The 16,765-nt window shown below is 40.9% G+C and overlaps 1 protein-coding gene across 1 annotated transcript in view; it reads left to right on the top strand.

The window, feature by feature from the left end:
* Positions 1 to 1,814: 1,814 nt before the first annotated feature.
* LOC139929492 (sodium/hydrogen exchanger 9-like) overlaps positions 1,815 to 16,765 on the top strand; it is a 64,339-nt gene continuing 49,388 nt past the window's right edge. The window contains exons 1-5 of the mRNA XM_071922396.2: positions 1,815 to 2,007; positions 3,068 to 3,198; positions 7,206 to 7,283; positions 7,496 to 7,572; positions 10,699 to 10,814. Of these exons, the coding sequence (XP_071778497.2) occupies positions 1,863 to 2,007; positions 3,068 to 3,198; positions 7,206 to 7,283; positions 7,496 to 7,572; positions 10,699 to 10,814 (547 nt within the window). The 5' untranslated portion in view covers positions 1,815 to 1,862. The remainder of the gene's footprint in view (positions 2,008 to 3,067; positions 3,199 to 7,205; positions 7,284 to 7,495; positions 7,573 to 10,698; positions 10,815 to 16,765) is intronic.

The raw sequence follows: 16,765 nt of genomic DNA, 5'->3' as shown, positions 1-16,765 counted from the left end.
GCGTATACCTATAATTTAAATCCAGCTATTCTTAGGCTACCCTACCGTTACTATCCCCAGTATTATCTTGAAACCTAATAAATGTGATCAAAAAGAAAAAAACAGGCCTGAAATTAGAAGTGGTAACTAAAAGTAGCCTATAACTGCCACTATAAGAAACTCAACAAATATTGTGTCAACATACATATTTACTGTGTATATGAAGAGATGCCTTCAGATGTCTAAATACAGTGATAGACACACTGGTCTCATTCAAAGGCTGCTCTGCTGTGAGGACGAAGCAAAGCTTTGCTTGACAGCGGCTATGGAAGCATGTGGCCATATCCCGAAAGGGGGAAACTGGGCCAAAATCAGAGGTGGCACTGTTAGAATTGGACGGTGTCCATAATGATGAAGGGACCATCCTGCAAAAATAGTAACATCTGCGGAACCAAGGGAATGCGAAGAGAACTGACTATGAATATTTAATTGGGTTGTGAGCCTACGGCTAGTTTGATCCTGGTGCTTTGGAAGATGGCATTAACTTTACAAAAACTCATTAGCCTAAGAGAGGAGCGCCGCATATGGCAGAACAGACCCTATACACTACTGTTTTATTGTGTTGTCTTTTACAAACTGAGTGAGAAAGACAAAATAAGACACAAGCTAACGGCTGCCTCCAGTTCTTTTTAAATGCACGAATGCTGCACATAGTCAAATGTGGAAATTAACTACCTTTAATAGCATCAAATGAAACCGAAGCTTGCCACGGCTGTGCACAAACGTAGCCTACATGTGCAATTAGATCAACAGGCCTGATTCACACTTCTTAAGTCTTCTAAAGGAGTGCTTCTACTGAACGATGGCAATTAATTAGTCACACATATGCTACAATTAGTACTTTCATTTGGCTGGGGAGAGGGTAAATGAGTTTCATTTTGCCCTCCAGCGTTACTAAAGGGCACCAATATCTAGACTTCTGTTTATTTCAAAACTTTATAGTTTTTTACTCAGTTACATTTTCCAAATCACTTTTTAGTTTTTAAAGCATTCATAGTAGGCTATAACCATCGGGGTTTACAGGAATGATCAAAATAAATCATTACACCCAAACGGCTAATTATCCAAGGACCATAACGAAATCTCTCTAATGAAATCACTTAGACCTAAGGGACAAAGAGAGTTGAGATTTATTATAGAATGAAATATCCCTTTCACACGGACGGGGTGTCCAGCAGCTCAACCTGCATTGCTTTGTATATACTGCCATCTGGTGGAAGCCGAGAGGATGACGCCAATATGCTTGCTGCCTTCAGGTGCTGGAAATATATAGGAATTACGAAGAAAATGGATTTTCATGAAAGTCGTGATTTTCTATGACGTTTTCATCATGGAAACCATGTCAACAACTGATGGTAAATGTGATTTACTTTATTCGTACATGTTATTATATGACAAAGAGAAAGTAAAGTGAGAAATAGGGCTGACATATAGGCTATTGTCATGTTTCATTGAGTTTAAAGTTTAGTTATCACCCATTTTTCATAAATTAATGAAAACATCAATTCCACGTCTCATGCACGTTTTCTCCTCTTCATATTGTCATTGTATTGTCACTGCAGCAACAACCATCTCTTTACTATTGACTTCTAAAATAAAACAACAGCCACCAAAACACCTTTGTCACAGGGCCCATGTTGTTATTTTTGACCAAAAACAACTGAAAGGGCAAAAAGTCGTATTTACGACTTCTGATATTGGAATTAGAAGTTTCCGAGGAGCACCTGAAGGCAGCATGTGCAGTTGTGATGCGGATGTTGCTGTTGTCGAAATGAATGAGAAGTAATACAGTTATTTGCGAAATTTTGAACTAAACGTTGAACATGTCGGATTTTGCGAAACACAGACAAGACAGTGCAGCGTTACTTGCTGTAATTGGTTTTATAATTATAACCATTCTGAGTGTGTGGAAGTTAAAACAATTTAAATATAGACTTGTACATGAAACTGGAGGTGCAATGTTTTATGGTAAGTAGCTTGAACTGATATAGGGTACGGAAGTCATTCAACAATACTTCCTGAATCCCCAGTTTAAATAAGAAATTTGATTTTTAATTAAATAAAGACACACATTGCTGGCTAAGTAGGGATGTATGGAGTTTGCCCAGTTTTTTAGGCTGACATAACTCGTTATGATGGAAATACATATTTCTTTACACACCATACAGCATCACACTGATGTAAGTTATGATGCTCATAAGTTAAGTAAATTATGAGGATAAGGCCTTTTAAAGAACAAAAAACACAGAAATTAATGTTTTACTGAATGCATTATTGATTTTTGGTAGCATATATATTGATGGTTGTTTGCCTTATGATGGAGGTGATACCTTACACAACTTCTTTATTAACCACTCCATCACTGGAACTAAGATCTGAGATTATACTGAACATAATGCAACAGACGGGGTGAATTTTGGTTCACTGATCGCCAGATAGTTCAAACTATCATAAACTATTTAGATTAACAATCCTGTTTACGGCTCAGAGTTCATGGGGGGGCAGGTGGGAGGGAGGGAAGTGGTTTCGAGGGAGACTTGAATGATGCAACCAACTCATTTTGGAAAGGTGATGTACCATCAATAAAGATTTACAGTATTTCAAGCTCTGCAGGGCCCAGCAACCAGCAACAAAATGTAAAAGTCCTGCAGTTTTTCAAATGTTTCATCACTATATATATATATATATCTTCTTATTATTTAACCTTTATTTAACCAGATGGAGTCTCACTGAGATTAATATCTCTTTTGCAAGAGAGATCTGGCCAAGACAGCCGCAATTAAACATAAGCCTACATAAAGTTACAGATAATACAACAAAGAAAATAACTAACAAAAATAGAAACATAAAACTGTATCATGTCAAATACAATCAAGTGTAATATCAAGTAACAATTTTAATCACTATAACATTCCTATAATATTCCTATATGTGGTACTATAGTGACGTTATTGTACTTTATGGTATTTTGTATCTTGTATGGTATTACTGTAGGAGTTTCTGTGCTTAACACTGTGAACTTCAACAGGTATGGTTCTGGGAGCGATGGTGAGATTGTGGTCTGGATGGACAGAGGATTCGGGGGGGGGGTGTAGCTGTGTGGGTCTGAACAGCTCTCAGACAAACCAAGGATCCCCTCTGGTCTCAACCCTTCTTAAGGTAAAACTGACATTTTAATTTCACCTGCACAGCAAACAGACATTACAAAATGACTCTTTCTTGTAGATAAGTGCAACACTTTGTGGCACAAGACGAGCCCTGAAGTTTACGTTTCAAGACAATTCCCTAATAAAATGAGTGTCCATCTTAAAACGCTGCATAAAGAAGATTATAGTGGGAGCATATGAAACAAATTGTATTACATAGGATGTTTGTTTTTTTTCCTCTGCTGTAGTTTTTTGTTTAAAATTACATTTTGTTCTTCCTTGCCTTCCCTTTGATCACATTTGCATTGTGTCCCTTGTGTGTGGGGGGCAGCTTACATCACCGGTCTCCTCTAATGTTCCTCAGTTATTGGTTTTCTTCTAAAGTCTTTGCATGGTCTGTTTGTTAATATGGTAGCAAGAGAGAGGAAGAGAGACGGCGAGAGAGAGCAATTTAACCTTTATTAAGGTTTTATTAAGGAACACAGAGCAGAGATTACATTTCCAGGTGTGCTCTGTGGACAAGGGGAAATAAAAAGATAACTGAACACGGAAACAACAAAATTGACTAGCTAGACTACAACAGAGTCGATAAACAAACAGAAGGACATCACAAAGGCTCATCAAGGGATCAATCTGATCAACAAACAAAACAGAGGATACATGATAATCATAAGAAATTGGAACAAGCAAGAATCACTGTTAGCTTCAACTGTGAAAATCCAATTAGCAAATCCAATTTTATTATTTCCTGAAGTTTGTTCCATTTGGTGGCTTCACCTGAGTTGTGTGTTTACATGCAGCATGCCCATAATGAGATAGGCTTACTCTTGCAAGTGATTCTGGTGCATGATTGCTCTGCACTGCAGGAGAGATGTGAGATAGTTAGTGCTGGAGAGATAAGCAATAGGCAGTGCTGCTGTCTCTGAACTGAAACTCACGACACAGTTCACAGTGATGGATATGATATCTATCATCTGTAATTAATTGGATGGCACTATTATACTGTAAACACCAGTAAAAGCTCAAAATGATATGCATATATAGATGGTTATTGATAATGATATTATTGAGATATAATCCATTCTCCTTCATCTAACATCTAGATCTAACATCATTCTGTTTCTGAAAGAGTCAAGTCACTTTCTGACATGTCACACGTGACTCTTGGCATAATATGTAATATCTAATAATATTGTATTATATCTTTTAGTTCATCATTCAATATCTCTAAAATATAGAGCATCCAAAGTGTTAGCACTTTGCCAACAAAGGACTTAAGTTAATTACAATCATTTAAAAAGTTTTAATTTAGTGCTATTGATAATTTTGTAAGAGTAGGTTTTACGTTTTTCAAATGCTGGATGTCTCATTTGAAAATTAAACTCTACATATAAGTATGCATAAACCATTTATTTAAATATATTCCTATTACTTTTTTTAAATCACTAATGATGCAGCAGAAATAATGCTATAATTAGACCTTAAGCCAGAATGCTGCAAACAGTACTGGCATTATTAGTTGAAAAGGAATTAGTCACTGACACTAACACCACTGCTAAACAGAGAAGCCTCACCTCGGGGTGGGGCACTGGTTGTCTGTAGAGTTATTACTGTATTCTGCTATCAGAGAGATTTGTCATGTTATTAAAGAAACAAGCCAGTGAGCCAGGGATTCAGCTGTAAAATGGGCAAAGCGCTTGACAGGATATTGAACTTTCATATTTCGATGTGCATTTCTTAATTTCAGAGCAATCTTTCAATATGTGAGTAAGAGAGAGTAGTGGACCATGAACCTGGCAAATCTTGTAGGCCAAGTGTAACTCTTCACTAATGGCTTGCACTCTTTGGCCCCGTTGAATGCTGGGGTCTCATTAGCAAACCAGCAGAGGCTACCACAAAGGCCATTACATCGGTCAGAGCATTCTGTGTAGCCTTCACGCCATTAAGCCTGATACATATGGGGCCCTAGCAGGGTGAGATAAGGATTTCATTGCATTACTGAGTCCATTATGTGCCATCGGGGAGCAAGGCATTAAAGTTTGTGGTCTGATTAAATTTAGTGCCGCTCAGTTGAAGAGGCAATTAGTGTACACAACACACCTCCATCCCAGACTCTGTGGTGCAGGTGGCCCTTAGAATGAAACCACCGCAATATGCATAATTCATCGATTACCGTGTCCCTATTAGTCTCTGTTATACAGTTTTGCATTTGTCATGCAGAGGCAGCACTAATGAAAAAAAGCATATATATTGTTCTGTGTGGGTAATTGCAGCTGCAAAAAAAAGTAATTTGTATTGAGTCCGATGATATCAGCAGAATGATGTGAGCAATTTGTTGCTCTGGCAACCGTTTCTAGTATGAATTACTGGGAGAGCATGGTTGCACTCCAAACTCTACAGGGGTCTTTCCAGCATTAGAAACTATAATTATAACGAAAAGCAATATTCCAAAAATCATGCATATATACACACACATATAGATAAACATGCACACACACACACACACACACACACACACACACACACACACACAAGTAAATGTTCACCAGAATGCATTGTGTCCTTAAAATAGTACATTGACAGAGGTAGACCTACTTTCATTCCAAATATTCCTGCTGCCTCAACCTTTTGTCTGTTTTTTAAGTGAAATCTAGGCCATTCTCAGAGGGCTGCGACCGCAAGACTATTTGAGCAAGCATGACCACATCCCCCCTTTTGGGCTGAAATTGATTTTTTTTGCAATGTAATGAGGCCTTCTGAGATGTAGGAGAAGTCATAGAAATAACCTATGAGGAAAAAGTAGCATTATTTTGATCTGAATTGGATATCACTGCCTTTTGATCCTGGGAATGTACGCACCACAGACATAAAAGTATTAAAGGATGGAATACATGAAAGGCTACCTTTCTGAGCAGCTTGCGTTGCATCATTTTGACTGGAATGAGAAACAGACAGAGAGAGAATGTGCAGCAGTACGTTAAAAAATGCATCGTGCTCCGGTTGCTGTTTAATGTGTAGAAGATGCTGTGGTTATTGAGATTGGCAGCTCTGATTTTTTAATGTAGAACCATATGTTGCCTGAAAATGTATGGCTACACTTAGAGGCTCCCAGCTCCCAGCTCCCATTCCCATTCATTAGAATGGGAATGGGAGCTGGGAGCTGGGAGCCTCTTTGGAGGAAGACTGACACACCCGGTTAGACTTCTCACTCTGCATTATGCTTTCCTTCAATCAGCCGTGGAAGTCTGAGTCACGGCACTTGCATAGAATGCTAATGCAATGCACAGTAATTATAAAATGGGCTACAGAGGGCTGTCAGGTGACGTAACGCACCATCTAGCAGCCATGCTGGAGGTCCAAAGCTCTTGCCAATGTGGTTGAGAACAGCTGATTGCGGTTCTAAACGTACAGCTTGTCGGTCTCAACAGTAATGAGTAGACATGGTTAATGCCTGTGTCGTTTTTTCTCTGGGGACTGATCGTTTTTGTGTTTAGATAAATGGAAGCTTGTTAGTTTGGCAGATAATCATAGCATCTTTTGTAGCTTCCTATCACTGTTCACACCTCTGATTTTGCACAGTGGTGAATGTTCGATGGTTAGTACCTACTGCTGGCAAGTAGTTATTAATTTTTTAACGTTAGTTTCTCTGCCAGTGAGTCCTCCAAGGCAACTGCAAAGCCTCTATGTACCTGTATGCAGTTCTGGAGGTGGGAACAATCAGGCAAACAATGAACACTGTAAGCCTGGAGTGTCAAATTTTCTATTTCTTCTATGTAGCACACGTGGTAAGATTTTTAGAAAGGCAGGACAGTTATGGTTGTCATGTTACCTAAAGATTCTTGTGACACTGGAATTGAAAGACAGAAAAAAATAGGTGTCCATCTGCCCCAAACGGAGCCGCTGAACTGAGAGATGTGTGTGTAATGGCTGTCTGTCAGTCAGTCACATTCAGTAAACTGTGTCCTGTCGCTCCCCGCGGAGCCCTGTCAGTCACCGACACAACAACTCTGTCTTTTACAGGAGACCTTTGATCCTGAGGTCCTTTTCAATCTGTTCCTGCCACCCATCATCTTCCACGGAGCTTACACCCTTAATCAGGTGAGACTGTTGTCCCGACGCGCCTCCAGGTAGGGGGAGCAGACTTCAAAGAACTGCTCGTTTTTGATGGATGCTGCATCAGTTTGAAAAAGTACTGCCTCAAGTATAAGCTGCTGTTTGTTATGTGCATTTTAAATGAAAGGGTCATACATTGTTCACTTGTTTGTGCCCTGCTCATTAATCATTGGTGTTTATTTTAATTGCTTTTCCAGAAACGATTCATTGGGAATCTGGGATCTGTTGTGACCTTTGCATTTTTGGGTACAGTTATCACCTGTGTGATCATAGGGTAAGTATTGTTTGTTTGTTCATACAAATTAAAACATCAAAAATACAATAATATATATATATAGTATAGTATAATATAGAATATTGTTGACATAGAGGCACATAATGTCATGGAAACAGGATGTTTTCTGTTTACATAGCTCCCCTTTAGGTTGCAGTGCATCAATTTATTTCAAGTCAATTTACTGACAAAAGCTCAAGCTATGTAAAATTGATTCATCGCCCAAAGGATTTCATCGACATTGTGTGTGTGTGTGTGTGGGTGTGTGTGTGGGTGTGTGTGTGTATGGGTGTCCTAGTTGTAATACAGTGAAGTACTAAAATCTATTATAAGGAAATGCAACAGCATTTTATTCAGTTACTCTTTCTCCGTTCTTTACTCTTCTGACATATATCTTCATGTTTTGATCATGATGAATTATAATTTATGTTGGTCATTTTCATTCCAATGAAATAGCATTTTATAAAATATTGCCATACGTATTGTGCCATTTGTAGGATCAAAATCATTGCTGCTGTGGCGTTGCTGCTCTGGCCTCAGAAAGCTAGATGGCACTCTCAAGCTTTGGAGGAAACTGAGATCTTGGCAGACCAGTTGCTTCATGTTATTGATGCAGCAATTCACTGTAGCTAGAGAAACTGAAAGTTCTAGAAATAAACATGCATAACCAATTGGCTTAAATAATGAAAATTGGCTTAAATAATGACAATGCATGAATCCTGCAATTGAGTGATGTAGTTTTCATCAGCATATGTGTATTGCTTGCTTGTTTGTATTCATATTTGAAATGTAATGATTCATTTAATGTTTCCTTGACATTTCGAATCTCTAAAAGCTGTGGTCAGGCTTAAAAATGGTACTTTGTGTGCTTGTTGTTTAATCATGAGGAATTATCACAAGTTGCGCATAAGACTCATAGTGGCTTTTGTTCATGCTAGAAGTTCACGCCTTCTAGATTTCAAGGCTGGAACCAGCGAGCTTCACCAGCACACTATAACCCAGTCATGGAAGTAAAGGTTAATGATGTTATCTTTCCTTGCCTCTCTTCCCTCTTTCTTCCCCTTCCCGTAACTTCTTCCCCAGAAACGTACCCCTGGGGGAAAAGGGCAGGGTTTGGCATGTTGTGTCACGTGTGCATTCTTTGATGCTGAGACACCAGACTTGACCAATCGCGCTGCTTGTTAGTCAGTCTGTCACATTCTCCGGGGAAAAGAGGGTGTCATGAGGGTGAGGGAACCTCTTACTGAATCCACTCCCTCTCTCTCTCTCTCTCTCTCTCTCTCCCTCCCTCTCTCTATCTATATCTCTGTCTCTCTATCTCTCTGACACACACACCACCAATGTCATTACCATAACTTCAAATCTATTCAATTTAGATGCATATGAAAAAGAGAGCTTAGTGGTTCGGCCTGAGGGCACTACTTTAAATCTTGGCCTCGAGGAAAAGGCGTGTCCTGTCACCGTGGTAACGGAGTTATGCCAATGGACAGAAAGGTTCCCCAGAGGACACGCTGGCATGCTGATTATTATGGGATGCTTCACGGTAACAGGATTAGTGCTTAACACACATCGGCTACCAGTCAGAAGTTGGACTGCAGCCTTGAATGCTGAATTGACATTTTAGCAAGGTTTGCTTAGACTGTATTTTGGAAAGGAGAGCGTAAAGTGGTGCATTGTGATAATGTGCTAATAATAATGTGAGACTTTATTGATCCTTGTGGGTAAATTCTCTTTTCGCTTGCCCCCCACACCCCCTCAGAGCAAGCTAAAGGTCAGAGCGTTGGGTCGACTACAGAGCAGCACCCTGGAGCTGGCAGGACACCATGCCCAACACTCTGCTGCCTGACAGATGATATGCTTTACAGATATTAAATTTTACTGCACTTTGGATGGATTTGATAGTGAACAGTAGAGAGAGGTCAGGAGTCCGATTCCAACTCCAATTCTACTCTGCAGTTATGTCTTATGCGCTCTCGCCTGCCGGGCCTCCAGGGCGCGTGCCAACTGTAATGTTTTATTATTATCTGCTATCAGTCACACACAGCACAGTCTGACATAAACTTAAAAGAACTGAAACTGAATTTGAGCTCCCGAGACACGTGATGAGATCTGTTTTACGTTCGTTTCGCTGTGAGGCCTCAGCGTTGTGGTCAGACTGGTGGTAATACTTCTGTTCTATTATTTCTGGTGCTTATTTATGGTCAGTATGCCCTTCACAAAGGCTTCTCATGCTTTTCAATCTTTCTGGTGATCTTATCCAAGGCGCTCCCCCACTCATCATTCTTGTGCCCTTTTATTATGTCTGAGCTCTTATAATACTGTCATAAAAGAATGCCAGGGCAGAAGATGAATGGATGCTGAGATGTTCTGTCTAACAAGAGTGTATGTCTTCTGTGTGTGTGTAAGTGTGTATGTGTCTGTGTGGGTAGGTATGCAGGTGGCGCATGTGGGGGTGCATATGTGAGATGGGGGCGAATATACATATACACTACCAGTTTGGACACACCTGATTGAATGTATTATGTTTTTCATTCTCTTAAAGCCATTTTGATCTAAAGGCTTATGCTTAAATGCTTGAAATTAGTTTCTTAGACAAATATAAATAGTGAAGTTGATGCCTATGTATGAATTTCCTTCCAAAGCCTTTGCCTTTCCATCAAGGCAAAGGGCGGCTACTTTAAAGAATCTAAAATATAAGACAGTTTTGATTTGTTCAACACGTTTTTGGTCACTGCATAATTCCATTTGTGTTATTTCATAGTTTTGATTTCTTTACTATTATTCTAAAATGTGGAAAATAGTAGAAATAAAGAAAAATGTGGTGTGTCCAAACTTTTTACTGGTAGTGTACATATACATACAGTTTATACTGATGTGCATTCATGTGGTTAAGTGGCTAAATTCATGCTGCCCATCCCAGTCAGAGCTTTGAGTGTCCACCTGTGCTAAGCAGCCTTTGCCTGAAAACAGGTCAACTCACCTGCTGGCAGCGTCTGGCCCCATTACCCAGACTACACCGGGGGAAGCCCTGCTGTGGTTAGAGAGATGACCGATAGCCATGCTCTGGCTGGGTGCTCCCTGATGACCTCACTGTGTGTCCTTCTGTCCTTCTCTCCTCACTCCTAGGGCCTGTGTCTACGGCTTCACCAGACTGATGGTGCTGCTGGGCCAAGCTGCAGATGGTGACTTCCCTCTCACTGATTGCCTCTTGTTTGGTGCCATTATGTCAGCCACTGACCCAGGTAGTTGGCCTTATAAAGGAAGCCCCACAGTAACACTCATCCCTTCTATAGTGGCTGCATTGATTTTTATTTTTGACACACTCTCGGTTTTGTACAGATATAAACTCTTGATTCCCATGGCAGAATTCTGCTCTCCTTTACAAGACTCACACTTTATTGCTTTACAAAACACAGGTTGTTAGGAATGTTTTGCACTACTTGCAGTGAATATGTAACAAGTACATTAAACAGGGATTTGCCTTTATGCAACAGTAGGCTACACAAGTAAAAAAAAAAAAACACCATGCAAAAAATATCAAAACCACATAACGTGTTAACTGTTCATACAACCACATATTGTGTCATTTCTGCAATATCTGTCTAACAGACCCTTTTGATCCGATACTGCAGACCATCGCAGCGCTCTGCGGTATCAGATGACATGTTCGGATAACATATCGGATAACACGTTTGAATCGGTCAACCTTGGCTCGTGCTGTTCTGTCACACCTCTCTCTACCTCTTTTCCTATTGCTCCTCACTGCGTACTGTCAGATGTAATTAATCAAATATATAAGTGGGAGTGGAGGGGGTGGCAAGGCACTTTCCTCAAAAACAAAACATAATCGTGATGGTTAGTTTTGGACACCTAGGTGCTGCATTGATAGGACACGTCCCTCTATTCAGTACGCACTTTCTTTACCTCACTGGTAATGCTGTTCTTGCTTGACAATGTACGGCCATCCTTTTCGCTGTCTAGCTACCTTTGCGCAATGATGGATAACTGGCATTAATAGCCAAGGCTATGTGCAGGAACAAAGTCATAATGCCGTCTCAGTGGATGTAACTGTTTTGAATTCGGTGCACCTTTTCGCTAAGTGGAACCACAGTATAATCTCTGTGATTCAAGAGCAGTCAAGAAGGATGTCATAAGGCCTCCTGCAACGCTGCGACAGTGGCAATGTTAATGTCCTCATTTGGTAATGAATTATTTATGCCAATAAGTGGTTGATCTTGGTGAGTGTCAGAGAGGAGCTGTAGATTATGGTGCGACTGTCACTCTGTCTGACGTTATTGTCCCGCACCACGCTGTGCTCATCCCTGCCGACCCCGGCGCCCTCATCACTTTGATTAGAATCACACTGCGATGCATCGACGGCCCAAACGCCAAGACCCCTAGGCTGCCTCCATCTCGCCGCTCCAAATATAGAGTGCCTGCTCTCTGATTTTCTGTAAGGGAGCCATTAAAATTTCCCCATCCGTTCCTCTCCCCTGTACATTTGCATTCATGAGACCAAAGCAGCAAAACACCCCACACACAGGCACACACACACACACACACACACACACACACACACACAGGCACAGAGAGTCTCAGATAGAATAATTTAGTGCTGAGGAATAAGGCTTTGTGCATGTCATAACCCGTGTGTGACAGCTCTCTGGTTCTGTCGCTGACACATTGTGTAAGTGCAACCATGTCACTTACTAACTGAAATGTTAGAGGTCTTTGAGAATGGATGGAAAGTCATCTGAGGCTGACAGCCAAGTGTGAGTGAAACTGAAGCCAAATTTCTTTACCAGGTTTTTTTGCCACTTTGGGTTTGGTTGCACTGATCTGTGGAATATATTAAGATGTTTGCTAAGCCGGTCGCTCATTCCAGCTGTAATGATACCACCCATGGAGTTTGCATGCTCACTCCCTGTTCATTTTGGTTTCCTCCATGGCGCTCCGGTTTCCTCCCACATTCCAAACAAATTCAAGTCAGGTGGATTGGAGACTCTAAATTGCCCAGTGATGTGAATGTGAGTTTGTCTAAATCTGTGTTCACCCTGCGATGGACTGGCAGGCTGTCCAGAGTGTTTCCCTGCCTTCTGCCCATGGGAAAGGCTCCAGCCTCCCTGTGACCCAGACAAGGATTAATCAGGTAGAGAAAATGAATGAATGAATGAATTATAGCTGTATCCAGCTTCTCAGTGTTGGCATTCCTCTTGTATTACTTTACATACTCTCATGATAGATGGACACAGGCCATCTGGGTACTTGGGGATGGCTCTCTAACAATGCTGCCAGTCTCTCTTATGCCTGTTAGCATTTCAGAGTTTGATGAAGCTAACCATTTTTGCTGACAGCAGAGACAGCCAAATGAGTAAAAGTCAACATGCCTAATATAACAGCCAGAAAAACAAAACAAAAGCAAGAGTACAGGATAGATGTTTCGATTTGATTCACTGCAGTTTTGTAATATGTGATTTGGATGAGAATGAGCAAACAGGAGTCAAGCGTGTCCCTAGCATGTTTTTGCTGCCTCGTCCCGCCTGCATCTATTGATTTTTAAATTGTTGGTTTTAGACGAGCCCCCATAGCTCCCTAGCTATGAAACCCCTTCTTCTCACAGAGAAGCTTAGACCAAGACACACGGTTCAGGTCACAAAGTGGAGCTCCTGCTGCGCTGCATCCTCACGCCTCAGGGACAGTTACAAAAGGTCACTGAAGCCCCCACTTAACCTCTCAAAGGAACAGTTTCTTTCTGGTGCTGCAGTTTCCCTTTCATCTTTGAATTAGTTCATTCGACGTGGATACTGCACATCAATCAATCAACATTTCTGTCAGTATGCCAGAATTCGCCAAAAAGGTTTGTTTCCCTGGCCAGATGTCATCAATAGCTACCTAGAATTAAAGCAAATGCTAAAAACACAGTCTGACACAGGTATGCACATACACATGAGTAAAAATAGCAGCAATATTACAACATTATACACAAAAGTGATAATTAGTATAGCAGAGCAGGGGTAACAGGGCAACATGATGGCAGATACACATGATGGCATGTAGCAGAGTATCAGCTACAGGACATTTAAAACACATAAGGCTCACAGAGAGCAAGCACACAGACCATGATGAGCAGTAGTGAAGAAGTCACAGGACAGCATTTACAAAGCACATAGACCTTAATTAGCAAGATGCAAACAGTCAGCAAAGACATGGGACAGACAAGTTAAAAGACAGAATGTCAGGTTGGCAAAATGGCAACAGAGAGAGCGGCCCTAATTTAGTGCTGCCATATTTGATTATTAATGAGCCGGGATCTTATTTGACTAGAAAATGGCCAGTATGTTAAGTTCTCTGATATCTACTGGCACGCAGTTCCTTTCCTGCGAGGCTCTGATTGAGAAAGTGGATTTGCTAAATGGACTTTTTCTCAGTGAGATAATGCAGTCCCCTCTTGTGGCACCGTGAGTAATCTGACGTGTGTGTTTCCTCTGACTAATAAAACGCTTCAGCAGTGGTGAGGCTGGTGGCGGTGGGCATATATTTTTATTGTATTTGATGAAGTTTTTTGAGCTCAGGAGGTTTTACTTCCTTTAAATGGTACAACAGGGGACACTATTAACTAAACTGGGTTTCCTAAGGTCTTAACAGTCTGTTTGTATAAAAATCCCAGTGGCTTTAAAGTCGATTTTTTTTGTTGACCAGCAAGCTTAACAGTAGGTCACATGAGAAATGTATGCGTAGACCTCAGTGTCTTGTGTTGTGCTTTAAAAAGGTCAATGGAATTAGTGGAGATTTTGGAGAGATGTGAGATATTTAGGAGCTGTGAAATTCGGAGTAAACAATAATAAACTGGAAATCTACCAATGATAAAGTGGTGTTCTACTTCAACTTGTGTTCAGAGATTCAGTGATTAAGGTTTTTTTTTGCATAGTCATGCGACTCTTGTTTGTGCGCTTGCCAATGCCTAAAAAATGGAGTACATTTAAGCAGAGCAGCAAGGATTAGAGTAATTCCCTGTTGACCGTTATCTCTGCCCTAATGCATCACTTTCAGTATTATGTCTGCCTAATTTGGTAAAATCAGCGAACAAATCCCATGCTCTCTGACGGAGATGGTCATGAGCTTTGCCTCTGCTAAACCTCTGCAGCACGGTAATTTGACCTAATAAGGCTTCCATTCGACCCTTTCAACTGTATTATGTCTGAAATAATTGTCTACTCTCTCCACCTTATGGTGTTACCGTGGAAACTGATGAACACTTGACAGCTGTAGGACCGGGTTGCCATGACAACACAGCCATCCCAACCCGCACCCTGGTGCGTGTGGAAGGGGGGGGGGGGCATTTTTTTTTTTTTTTTCTTGCGGTGTGAGTGGTGCACGACATGCTGTCATCAGCCAGGCATTATGGGAGCAGGGAGATGGAACGATCCTGACTCCGGGGCTACCTCACCCTCTCCAGATAAAGGATTTTCCCCAACCAGGAAGAGCTTTAAACCTGTCAAAGACCAAAGAGCCAGATCTGTCAAAACAAGTCCTCAGGCTGCACTCTTGCCACTGCTCTATTGTCAGTCTGGACGTATCCTTGTTGTAGCCTGGTTTCCACTACAGGGCCAGACAGACCTATCAGAGTTTGCTCATTATTCAAATCACTCATTCTCCCCAAAACAAAATGTACGTGATTCTTTTTGTATCTCGGTCTCACCAGATGGAATATTAATCCATTGGGAGTTGTTATTGTTTTGAATATGTTATTGTCTGGTTTCCAGAGTGGCATAACTCTGTATTTCTGTATTCTATGCGTGTGTGTGTGTGGTGTGTGTGTGTGTGTGTGTGTGTGTGTGTGTGTCTTTCTTCTTCTCTTCTTTCTCCAGCTAGCTTTTATTTAGATATATCTGATATTGTTTTTATTATATAATAATTCTGGTGTTTGAAATCCAGCCAGGTTTCTCTAGTGCTGGTTACCATAAGGTCTTTTCTTTTTTTGCCAATACCTTTTATGATACTTCAATGCTGGTTCTAAAGGAATACTTTATCTTATGTGTTGAATGAAAGCACATTTTTTGCCCAATGCAAGGGAGTGCATTACTTTCATACCATTTGATGAAGTCTGTCTGTCTGTCTGTCTGTCTGTCTGTCTGTCTGTCTGTCTGTCTGTCTATCTATCTATCTATCTATCTATCTATCTATCTATCTGCTGCTTGCTTGCTTTATTTAATTTGATTCAATTGATTTAACAGACAGACCAATAGACACAGGTAGACAGATACATACATACATGCATACATATTTAGACAGATAGATAGATAGATAGATAGATAGATAGATAGATAGAACCTGAAAATACTTCTCTGCCATGCTTAAGAATCACACATTTACTAAACTCACTGTTTTTGAACCCGTGCTGTGGACCTGGCCTTACTAAGTCCAGCTTGGACCTGCTGGTGTGTAGTAATGAGCAGTACAGCTGATCGACACACAGCCAGCGATGCTACAGCTGATCTCTTGCATAAGGCAGACACTTGAGGTGTCACGATGCACGGAGCTGATGTCGCTGTCTCGTCAGTGTCAATATTCTCTCTGTCAATCAGCGTCAACACTTAGCCGTCGTGCTGTGCCGTGTGTGTGCGTGTGTGCGTGTGTGTGCACGCGCGCTCATGCATTATGCTCAACATCCTCCGCACGGTGTTTACTGTTGATGAACTCACCATGGAGTTCACCTCCTATTCTTCTCAGCAGATGCAGTGTGCTGAGAGATTCAGCTGTATAAATAAGTCAGAGTTTGTTTGTCTGGGGGGGTTTTCCACCACAGACATGAATTTCACCGCAAATGAGCTGTGCATTTGCATTTCTGCGTATGACCCGGCATGCAAGGTCAAACTGTGTGTCTTACATAAGTTAAAGAAAGTTGTTCATCAAACTACTGAGGGTTCATCAAAAGCAGGGAATGAAATATAGTATGTAGATGAGAAGGGATTCAAAACCATTAAATAGCATGATTTATGAGGTTATCCCTTAGCATTAAATTACTGCAACTTGACACCACTAGCTTTACATTCTGCCCCTGTCTGTGCTATCAGCCTTTCATTTCTAATCAGAAGATGTAAAGGAAATGAAATTAATGCCATGCTCTTCCCTCATAATGTATGTCTTGACTACTTTATGCTAATGTCATCATCATCATCATCTTCATTGCTGT

This window comes from Centroberyx gerrardi, chromosome 22 (genome assembly GCF_048128805.1).
Source record: "Centroberyx gerrardi isolate f3 chromosome 22, fCenGer3.hap1.cur.20231027, whole genome shotgun sequence".
Lineage (NCBI taxonomy): Eukaryota > Metazoa > Chordata > Actinopteri > Beryciformes > Berycidae > Centroberyx > Centroberyx gerrardi.
Note: the sequence above shows the minus strand (reverse complement) of the source record. Positions and strands in the feature narration are given on the sequence as shown.